General features: G+C 42.6%; 1 protein-coding gene and 1 pseudogene across 2 annotated transcripts in view; both read right to left on the bottom strand.

The window, feature by feature from the left end:
- L2hgdh (L-2-hydroxyglutarate dehydrogenase) overlaps window positions 1–11,852 on the bottom strand; it is a 32,585-nt gene that overhangs the window by 3,022 nt on the left and 17,711 nt on the right. The window contains exons 7-9 of one of the 2 annotated variants that reach the window (XM_006985439.4): window positions 9,720–9,887; window positions 8,455–8,612; window positions 6,964–7,095 (exon numbers count right to left, since the gene is read on the bottom strand). In XM_006985439.4, the coding sequence (XP_006985501.1) occupies window positions 6,964–7,095; window positions 8,455–8,612; window positions 9,720–9,887 (458 nt within the window). The remainder of the gene's footprint in view (window positions 1–6,963; window positions 7,096–8,454; window positions 8,613–9,719; window positions 9,888–11,852) is intronic. The other variant, XM_042260537.2, reaches the window with a different exon arrangement.
- On the bottom strand, window positions 202–861 carry LOC143268400 (retinol-binding protein 1 pseudogene; annotated as a pseudogene).

The raw sequence follows: 11,852 nt of genomic DNA, 5'->3' as shown, positions 1-11,852 counted from the left end.
GATCAGCTAGCCTCTGTCTCCGAGTGCTAGGATTAAAGGCGTGAGTCACTACACCTGGCTCTATGTTCCTTTGTAATTAATGTTTTTTTTTTTTTTTAAGATAGGGTCTCATGTAGCCCAGGCTGCTCTTGAATTCCATCCATGTGTAGCCAACGATGACCTTGAACCTTTCTAGATTCACTTTTAAAAATTTTACTTGTATTGGGGTAGCTTCATTTTAAGAGGAGGTGAAGATGCCCCGGGGTAACTGAATTGTTCCTGCCCCATGCTGGGCAGAGGAGGGACCCTGAACACAGGCCAGGGACACTTTTTCCTCAAGACAAAGGTTTATCTGCTCGGGCTGCTCAGTGCCCGATCTTGAACACTTGCTTGCAGACCACACCCGGGCTTTCTCATCTCCATGATCCACTGGGTCCAGCCACGCCCCTCCTTCTCATCCTTCTGCACACACTGGAGCTTGTCCCCATCCCAGCTCACTATGGGCATGCACTTGAAGTCATCTGTGCCTGTCAGATCCTCCTCAAACTCCTTCCCAACCTGGAAGTCCATGATGTAGTCCTGAAAGCTGCTCAGTGTTTGGTTGCCTTCCTGTATGATCTTTGTCTGGCTTTGGTAAACTGGCAATTTTCTAGAAGGCCACGCTGACATGGAGCCCACACAGGTATTCCTTGAAATTCTCATTGCTCAGCATCTCCCAGTACCCACTGAAGACCACAGACATTTTGGGGACTGACTAAGGATGGTCATGGTCAGCCACAGAGAGCAGGAGCACCTCGAATTTGCTGATCCTAGTCTAGATAACCTGAGTGCTGGGACTATAGATATGTACCACCACGTCCAGTTTATCCCCAGCCAAGAGTCTGTTTTGTAACAGAGGAAGATTTTTAGATATAGATTTCTGCTGTTCTATAAAAAAAGTCAAAATTTACAGATGAAGTTTGAATTAAATGCTTTTAGAATCCAAAACCATCTCCTTTGAAAGTGTTCACTTTCAAAGCAAATTGAGAAAAAAACATCTATCTGTGCACTATCAAGACACAAGAAGTCAGGCAATCATGAACAGGTTTTATTGATTCTCAGCTCAGATAACAACCTGAGGATACAAAGAACAGCATGATAACACTGTCCTAGAACTCAGCCTGCCTGCACAAGGGTAAGGACAAAATGAGTCACTATCGACCAAGAGCTTAGCGTGTGCCCGAGACCATCTCATTTACCTTTTCAACTACTCTGAGAGGCTGGTGGAGTATGTGTGTAACCTCAAAGAAACAAAGAGATCAAGTAGCTTGCCTGAAGCATTCAGGGACACTGTTCACAGAGCTAAATAAGAATTACAAGGGTGAGAAACTGTATGATAAAGGTAAATGATGAGCTCTAGGGAATCAAGTTTGGGGTTGGAAGAATTTCCAGGTGAGCATCTGATACGGCAATCGGCACACCAAAAGGATGGCACCAAAATGACCATTTCAGAGGACAGAGATGCACGTCAGTGTGGGCCCCTTCTCTGTACTTCACAGCTCATCTGCCTCACCAGCAGCCCTCCTTGATTTCCTCAGCAAAGAGTGCTGTTGCTGGTTAAAGCACCCTGGGTTCCTGTCACCCTGTCCCATGTCTTCCAGAGGACAGCCACTGGTGTGCAGCGCTCTGTGTAAAGTTACTTTGCTCCGTACATGTTTCAAACTGTATGTTCCTCTTTTCCACTAAGTATGCTGGAGTTAATACTGATTAACCACAGCAAAGGATGTATCTACAGTTGTTTCTCACACAAAGACAAATTTTCCCTCAATACCTTTTGCCTAGGTCTTCAAAATCTATAACTCAAACTAAAAATGAAACGCTATCTTTTTCTTTCTTCCTGTAGCTCAAACTAGCATGAGATGTCTAAACTACCAAACTCTTCCTGTTTTGTTTTCAGTGCCTTCGGGAGCTCCATGGTTCTCCCCACAGGGCTGTATAATTTGAAACCTTAGGTAAGATAAACCAAAAATGCCCTGAGGGTAGAGAATGTCTTGTACAACACCTAGTTCATCCCCATGCCTAGGTTCATGTGTTGCAGATCACAGGCCTTCATTCAACAAGGCTACACACTATATTCCTCTAATTCTTTTAACTTTTAACAATTTTTTAAGAACTAAAAGGATGATTTAACAAATAAATAACTATGAATTATATTTAATATAGTGCTTGCTATTTGTAGCTAAATACAATGGCAAGGTACATCCTAGATAGTAAAATATGCAGCAACAAGAGCAGCTGAATCTATCATTATGCATATTCTTCCATCTGAGACATCCTGCCCTGCATTATTGTCACATGGCAGATACACTGTGGCGGGGGGGGGGGGGGGAGCTACGAAGAGCTGTGACTGGCATCTTGGGCTAGTCCTGCATAGGCTAGCTCATCATGGGATCTACCGCCAATCTCAATCTGTAGTACCGTATGAACACATGTCACTCAGAGGTGCTGCTATGGAGAAGGTAAACAATTCCAGCCTATTTTCTAGACATGAGGGAGCAGTGACTTTCCTATTGGATCATGGGAGAATATGGTTTTTATCTAGGCTCATCTTATCTTCTGGCAGGCGCTAGGATGGAATCCTGTGCCCTGTGTGTACTGGAAAGAGCTCTGCTACTCTACGCATAGGGCAGCCCTATAAGCCTAGAACATGAGATCCTATAAATGTCCTGTGAAAGACTAATATACCGGCATTCTGTAACAGGCAGAAGCAGCCTCACTAGTTGTTAAGGGCCTAATTCTGTAACTTATCTACTGACTCTCACCTGGTTATGAGTCTCAGCGGCACCCTAGCTGAGGGAATCCTGTGGGTCTGAGTGTGTCTAGGCGAGTCCCTCTGTACAGGTTTGCGTTTGTCAGGTGTTCTCAGGGGAACTTTTTTTTTAATGTAATTTATGAATTACCATTACCATTTTGTATGATAAATGTTTCAACAATTATACAAACATAACCATTCTTGTTTTTATCTATACCCTGACCCAACATCACCTTTTTCCAATGGATTTAAGGCATACCCCTGCGGGCATACCATTTGACGTCAATGTGTATGCAAACTACGCTTATTAATAAAGTAGTACATGCTTAGTATTGACAATATTCAGCCCGTATCAATCAAACTGGCTTCAAGTTTTTACTCTCTAATTTACAGACAGAGGGACAGGGAGAGAGAGTGGGGAAGGGGGAAGCTGACTGAGTTTCAAGCTGGATCAAACATATCTGGGTTCTCGTTTATAAATTAACTTCTGTGTTTATGTCCTTACACTTTTAAATTCTCACACTCTCACATCCTAATTCCCAAGGCCGGACAGACAAAATTCCTTAATACATTTTGGTACCTAGGGAGATATTTTTTAACTAAGAGACCCTCAGTTTTGAGGCATGGTGGCTCATGCCTTAAATCCCAGCACTTGGGAGGCAGCGGCAGGCAGATCTCTGTGAATTCAAAGGTCTACATATGGTTCCAGGCTAGACAGGGTTTATCTCAAAAATTAAAAATAAATAAATAAAATAAAAGGCCTTCCTTAGGTTCAACTTTCTATTTACATTGATCAAAAGCCCCCTTTCTACTCCCTGGGGGGAAATTAAAATATAAGTTCCTAATGCTCTATTACCTTGTTTTGTGGGATGGATATACACAACTTCCAAACTTCACAGAGCACTTACTAACTGCCCATTTCACTGCATGTGAACCATACATCAATTAAAAAACACAACCCAAAGAGAAGGATGTAAGGCAGGGAGAAGGACTGCGGAACACCATCTCCTGAGCACAGCACCGCCAATGCAATCACAGCTCACTGCAACTGTGGTTGCCTATACTGGGTCTGTGCAAGAATAGGCCTGTTAATGGTCAGGCATAGGAGGACCCAAGGGGGCCGACTCCTCTCTGCTGAACTAGTGGTTACTGTAACTCTGGGAGGGGTCACTGCTTTCGGTTGTGTGCGAGCCCACAAGGCTCCAACGAAGAGTTCCAAAACAATTTCACACCGTCACATCTGATTAAGCGCAGTAAGTCACAAAGCAACAGAAACCATGAATCTGGGACGGGGCCGATAGGAATGGAAGAGAGGAAAAAAGGCTGAGGAAGAAGGTAATCCAAACACATTCTATGCATGTATGAAATTGTAAAAGATTGAACTAAATTAAAAAAAGGGAAAGAACATCTGTAACCCAAGCCTCTCACTCATTAAAATCTTTCCTACTGCTCTAGGGCAGCATCAGTACCAACTCCTCTTGGCAAATGGGTTTTCAATTTCTCCTGTTTTGTGTATATGAAAATATCCCCTGCTTTCCCTCAGAACCGGCTATATATATGTCAAAGACGCTTCTTATATTTTCTCTTTGAATTTCGTAGTGTGGCAGTTACCTAATTCTCTAGACTAGTGGTTCTCAACCAAGGGAAATTCTGCCCCCTAGAGGATACTGGCAATAAATAGACATTTTGGATCATTACAAATGCTAGGGGTGCTAAATGGGCCTCACAGTAGAGAACTATCTAGTACAAAAGGTCAACAGTACCAAAGTTACAGAAGTGTCTTGCACTGCATTTTATAATGGCATAATACAGTTTTCATTCTGGAAATTTACTTTTGAATTCCCTAATAACACATCTAACAAAATGAAATGTGGGAAAAAGGAAATCATTGCACATATGACTTCATCTTTTTACATCCTTACAGTGTTGAGAAACTACAGTAGCATTAACATGGAGGCACCGTATTTATCAGAAACTATCTTAAGGAGCTTAGAGCTAATAGTAAGAGCCTTGGTGACAAATCACTTAACAATACGTTTGTACACCTTATGTATATATCTAACAAATAATAACTCCACATTCCAGTCTAATGTATTACAGTAAATTGTTACCCACAATGCCTTGCTAAGCACTAAGAACCAAGATGAATGTCCTTCAGTAGCTACTGATATTTAAGGGCACAATTTCAGAGTCGCACAACCTACCAAGTGTGGCTTCCATTAGCTTGGTGTTCCTTTGCAGTGCTGGGGATCCAACTCAGGTGATCATATATGTATGCTGCTCATGCATGCATGCTCTGTCACCTTTCACTGTCTAACACTGCTTACATGCTTTTGACACACTACTAACAGGACATTTATGGTTTGAATACAATGGGTTGCATGACAAATAAGGCAAGGCAGACTGAGACTTCAAGCTGTGAAAACTACTAATGATCACTCTTATTATTTAATATTTCAGGCATGTATGCAGAAGTAAGTCACCAGAGATAAGGTAGAGGTTCATGTGGTATTCATAGATCCTAATCTTCCCTCCCTAGACGCAGCCACTCTCCTGAATCAGGTACTTATTAGTTCTATGATTGCTTTTTATTTATGGTGTTCCATAAAAAATATGTAATATACTTGTTTTTCAACTCATGCAAATGATATCAAATACATCTTCCTTGTGTTTAGTAAATTCATGAGTTTAATGGCTAGAGGAACCAGAATCAATCAAGAGAAAGAATGCACAGGATTACTAAATATATTCAGCATCTCTGTCTCTACAGAGGAACTCATCTGTGATTGAGCTGACTGTCCCCACATGCACCTGCAAATGGGTTGGCCTCAGGCTTCTATAAAAGGGTGGTAATTGAATATGGGAAGTGAATTCACTACCACAGTTTCAATACAGAATCCCAGATGCCCATCCAACCAAGAGTATTGGCGGCAGTAATAGAAACCTGATTTAACCAGTGTGTTTTCAGATATAAGACATTATAAGTCTGCAACTGCAAACCACTGAGAACATAAAAGCCTTTGTTTGTAAGTGAGCACAAGAAAATAAAGCCTGGATATTTTTTTTAAGCCTCGATATTTTTATCCCTTCCATTTCAGAAGGTGAGTAGAAGAGATATTAAAGAAATCATGAACTGGGTTTTAATAGTTCGTCTAAAGAGTCAAGGAGAATGGTCTCAGAAGGATACATTAGAGACAGGTTTACAACAGGAAGGTCTCCCCCACCCCAAGGGGAACAGCTGACATGACTGTTCCTCTTTTCAGATACACAGTCAAGCTCACTGACATGTCACACCAGGCCAGTTCCAGCAGCTGCTCAGAGAAAGTAGACACTTGGTGCTCTGGAGCGTCATGGAGGGCTATATCATAATACAGTATGAATACCTCAAAGGACACTGTTGATTAGGCCTAACAACTGGCATGGACACTAAAAATATCACCAAAGAGGAAAAATACATGGGCTTGGATGATATTCAAGCTCTACACATCAAGTCCAGAAACTCTTTAATTCTAAGGAAAACAAAAACAAAAACTTTTCCTGACACCTCTGCAGCAAGAACTTAGATTGATTACTGCCACACTCCTCCCACTTCTGCCCTATAAACAGAGTTGGACCTGAAAAGAAGTAGAGGGCGCTGGTAAGATCACTGCCTAAGAGTTCTTAACCTGAATTTGATTCCCAGCGCCCCCTATGGGCAACTCACAACCACCTGCAACTCCAGTTCCATGGGATCCAATGCCTCTGGCGTCCTCAGGCACCTGCACTTGTGCACATACCCCACCCTCACCCCCACACAATTAAAAATAAATCTTTTTTTCAAGTAGAGAAGAATACCAAGAAGCACGTGTCTAAAGATTTTTAAGAGTCGATCCAGTCGGCACACACCTTTAATCCCGGAACTCAGGAGGCAAAGGAGGCAGATCTCTGTGAGTTCGAGGCCAGCCTGGTCTACAAAGAGTTCCAAGACAGCCAGAGCTACATAGAGAGACCCTGTCTCAAAACAATAACAACAACGAACAGAGGGGTAGATCATTGTAAAGACCCAGCTCTAAGGGCTGTGATACAGTAATGCAAAAGGGATTCAAGCCTCTTGGGGAAAGAGAGCAAAGATTCAGAAGATGTGCTGCCTGAAAGAGAACCATCGCCAGTCAGACCTGCCTCCCGAGTTTACCGTCCTCACCACGTTTCCTTACCGAAGCACATCGTTGGTGGTGATTTCAGGGATGAACTTCTGAAGATGCTTCACTGTTTCACTGAGGAAAAAGGCTTTATACATTTCATTTGCTCCGTAAGAGAAATGCTGAAGCACCATTTTAATGAAACCACTAAGAGTGAAGAAAGAAAACTTTATGAGACAGAGGAATCCTTTATTACTATAAAATATCTTTACAGTTATTAGATTTTTTTTTGGTGGCATCCTATAAGTCTATAAAAAGTCAGAAAAATTATACAATAAAGAAACTTTTGGCCAAGATAAGGAGAAGAATTCATTCATACTTAAAATTTATAAGGACTGTGGGTTCAAGCTGGTCGTCTACGAAGCTGGCCAACATTAAGGCTTTCAACACACTCCAAAGGCACTTTAATACAGGGCATTGAACAAGTGAGACGCCTTTCCTAGTTTAGTCAGGCACAATATTCTAGTAGTGGTCCTCAAGGGAGATGCTCTACACATACTGAAGAGTTCCACCTAATCCTTCTGCTCCAGGAGCTGCAGAGGACAAAACCCATATACAGTTTAGAATGCTTTCCAGTGGATTGATAGAAAATCTCCCGAAGAGAAACATTACTAAAAAGACCGAACAGAGGGCTTGGGAGACGGCTCATTTGGTAGAGTGTTTGCCGTGCAAACAGCAGGACCTGAGTTTGGATCCTCAACACCTACATAAAAAGCAGGCATGGCAGCACACGCCTTTAGTCCCGGCACTGGGGAGGTCGAGAGAGGAGAATCCCTGAGGCTTGCTGGCCCCTAACCTAGCTGAATAGGTGAGCTTCTAGTTGAGTGTGAGACCCTGTCTCAAGAAAATAAGGCAGACAGTGATTGAGGAAGACACCTGACATCAAACTATGGCCTCCACACACACGTGCATACACACAGGAAAAACCAAACAGAATACTTCATGAGGCTATTTCTTAGAACAGTAAAGAATCTGTGTCATAATCTATACAATTGCACCCTTAGATTTATACACACAGACACACACACAGACACACATACACACATTATCTCATCAGTCATTTATCTAATAGCTTATAAAACAGTGGTAAAAAGCTTGAAATGATGTTCTCAAAGTAAGTCCTATTAGTTTCAGATCTTTTAGCAACACTGAAGACATGGACTACCAGATGTATGAATGAATGGCTTTGGCCTTACTTTCACGTTAGCTAAGACATCATCACCCTGGTTCATCACAATCTTTTGAGGTAGTTAAACATTATACTCGGCACTAGGTATACAGTCCAGTGGAAAAAAACCTGTTTGGTAAATGCAAGGCTCTAGTTTTGATCCTCAGCATCAAAAAAAAATCAAATAATCAAATTTAGGCTTATTTCAGAAAGATCTTAATTTGGATTAATAAACAACAACAACGACCACATATACGAGGATCTATTCCATTAGAATATCCGACACTTTCCACATTAAGAAAAATAAGCACATAATATCATCTTACGGTGACTGTTACCTCTTGAGAATTGTTTCTGTAACATCTCTGGCATTGAAGTCAAAGGGTCTGTAACCTTCCCGCTTGAAGGCAAGCACCGCATTGGGCCCCAGCCAAATAGTGCCGTCCAGCTTTGGTGTGAAGTGAACCCCTAAGAAAGGAAAGCGGCTATCCGGGACCTGTGAAGCCAACACAGCCAACTGTTAGTCCCATCCGACATCCACTCTACTGCAGATACAGATGTCTAATGGGTAAGAGAAGACAGTTCCCTCTAGACATCTGGATGCACTGTGAGTCGTATTCAGACAGCCTTTTCTAGTACCAGGCTTTCTGGTTTAAAATGCTACTGACGTTAATATATGTTGTTCGACTTCTCCGTATTTCTGAGTAAAGGGGGGAAAAGATGAACTGTTCTAATTCGTATTATTTCATCTGGTTCAACCTAACATACTTGTGGGGACTTGTTCATCATTAGGGTAAACGCAAGCAGAAGAGTGAGCTTTTCATTTACCCCCCCCACCCCCCCACCCCCCACCCCCGCGACTTTTACCCCTGGAACTAGAGTGGGCACCTCTATACAAAGTGCACCGCTGTGAGTTGGATATTTCTTCTACTACAGAGCAGGCAGGACCTGGATTTCTTGTAGTACTTTGTGGTGATAGATTGTGTACCCTAATAAAATTTGCCTGAAGGTCAGCAGAGAACATAATAAGCCACTAGATTAAACATACAGGCCAGGCAATGGTGGCACACACCTTTAACCCCAGCACTTGAGGTCTCATGCCTTTGCTTGGGAGGTCACACACGTCTTTAAGCCCAGCACTAAGAAGGAAGTGACATGGTGGGCGGAGAAAAGTATATAAGGCATGAGGAGGAGACAGGAACTGAGCCTTTTCGGCTGGGGAAAGAAACTCTTTCAACTGAAGCCCTTGTGGCTGGAGTTCTTTCAGGCTGAGGTGCTGGTGAGGTCAGAGGTGGTGGCTGTGGCCGCTCTGATTCTTTAATTTTTCAGCTTTCACCCCAATATCAGGCTCCAGGTTTTTTATTAAAAGATCATTTTAGAAATTTGGTTTTTGTACTTCCATGGTGTGTCGTGCTTTCTGAGACGCGCACTGCCCGTGGGAGCAGAAAATGGCTTTAGGGATGCACCCAGCAGAGACAGATGAAGTGACCACCTACACAGCCCCCAAGCCCTCCCTTCTAACGCAGGGGGAAGCTTTCATTTTCACTTCCTTGATGCCCACAACCAGCTCCATAAGTAAGAAGACAGAAGCATCACTACCTACCGGATAAATATTTCCTTTTACAAGGTAGCCCTTTTCTGGCTTTAAGAGCAGGTAATCTCCCCGGAATGGGACAATTTGAGGATCAGGATTACAGCCACTCAACTCCGAAATACGGTCTGAGTAAAGTCCTGCACATGTCACAACATAGCGACACTGAACTTCCTCTCCCTGGTACAAAATAAAAGAGCATGGTTAGTTTCTAAATACAAGAAAGAAAATGTGGCACGGTATTTGTCTATCTGAGAACTTACTGCAAAAACAAAAACAAAACCCTCCAACTGAAGGGAGAATCAACAGAGGAGGAGATAAAGGGAGGCTGGGTTTAATTAACAAACTATACGCATGTATGGAAACAGCACACTGAATCCCATTATATAGTTGATTATGCTAATTAAGATACTTTTGTGGGGGAGCGTGAGGATGAGGGCAGTCTTAGTCTGTAGCCCTGGCTAACCTGGAACCTGACCAGGTGGCCTTGAACTCACAGAGATCCACCTGCCTCTGCTACCCAAGTGCTGGGATTAAAGGCGTGCACCATCGTACCCAGCTATACATGTTATTTTTGAAAAGGAATATGCTTGTATAAAGAAATAGATAGATCAAAAGGGGGAAGACAGATGTTAAAAAAATAAGGATAAATAAACTTTTTTTTTTCTAAAAGAAGAAATTCAATGTAACTATCAGCAAAACGGACCCTTCTTTTATAAAACTCACAAAAATGAATTTGAAGCTAGTTATCGTGGTAAATTCCTATAATTCCAGAACTTGGGAGGCTGAAACAGAAGTGAGTTCAAAGCCAGCCTGGACTACATCCCAAACACCAGACCAGCCAGGGCTACTGAGCAAGACCTTATCTCAGAAAATTTCTTTAAAACATTGACATCTGAAACGGAGTTAAGGTTTAAATGTAAAACCTACAGCTGCAGAATGTGAGAAAGCAGAGAAGATGCTCTTGATGCTGGCCTTGGCAATGATTTCTGGAGACAGCACCACTGGCACAGGTAAAAGAAGCAAAAATAACAACTGGACCACACCAGACTCAAAACTTCTGCCCAGGAAAGGAAAAGGTACTTGCAAGCCATACACCTGACAAGGGTCAGTTCCTAATATGTAAAAGGAACTCAAGAACTCAATGGCAAAAAAGCAAACTTCCCTTTGAGCCCTGAGCTGTCTGGAGGCTGGTCCTCCAGGTAGTGACCTAAAACTGGGGCAAAAACCTGAACAGACACCCTTTTCGAACATGTATAAATTACCGATAGTTAATGAGAAAGATGCTTGACACCACGAATCCACAAAGAACTGCAAGTCAAGACCCTGGGGTCCAGGCATGGTGGTGCACACCTTCAATCCTGGTGCTTGGAAGGCAGAGGCAGGAGGATCTGGTCTATACAGCAAGCTCCAGGATAGCCAGTACTATGAAGAGAGACCCAAACCAACCAAACAAACCCTTGAGATATCCTCTCACACCTCTTAGGAAATACATCATTTGTCTATATATTACTGATTATTTCTTTATCCTCATTCTCATGGGCTAATTTTGCTCCTCCAAAATTCTTAAGTTCGAGTTCTATCCCCATTAGAGAGACAATGAAGGTTAAATGAGGTCATAGGGCTATAAGCCTGATCCAAAAAGTTTGGTTATCTTTTCAAGAAGAGATACCTGAGATCAGACATGGGAGGATGAGCCATGGAGAACTGGGGATGCATCTCAGTAGAGGGGTGTTCACCTGGCACCTTAGAAGCCCTAGCCACTACTTCCAGGTACCTAGGTTCAACCTCTAGCATTCAAAAGCAGTAACACATGAAACCAGGAAGAAAGACCACACCAGAAATTAACCCTGACAGCACCTTGTTATTGGCCTTCTAGGTGCCAAAGTATGAGAAAATAACTGTTGTTTAAGTCACCCAGTCTGTGGCTTCTTCCCAGCAGCCTCTCTTAGTCTTCTGTTATCTAACACAGAGTTTCTCAATTTCAGCACTACTGCCATTTGAAGCAGTATACTTCTTTGTTTAGGGGGGCCTGTTTCCCTAAAGGATGTTTATCAGCATCCCTGACCTCTAACAGCAGCCATGACCCCTTCCTCCAGTTTTGACAACCAAAAACCTCCAGACACTGTCACTGTCCTCTAGGAA

This window comes from Peromyscus maniculatus, chromosome 14 (genome assembly GCF_049852395.1).
Source record: "Peromyscus maniculatus bairdii isolate BWxNUB_F1_BW_parent chromosome 14, HU_Pman_BW_mat_3.1, whole genome shotgun sequence".
Classification (NCBI taxonomy): domain Eukaryota; kingdom Metazoa; phylum Chordata; class Mammalia; order Rodentia; family Cricetidae; genus Peromyscus; species Peromyscus maniculatus.
Note: the sequence above shows the minus strand (reverse complement) of the source record. Positions and strands in the feature narration are given on the sequence as shown.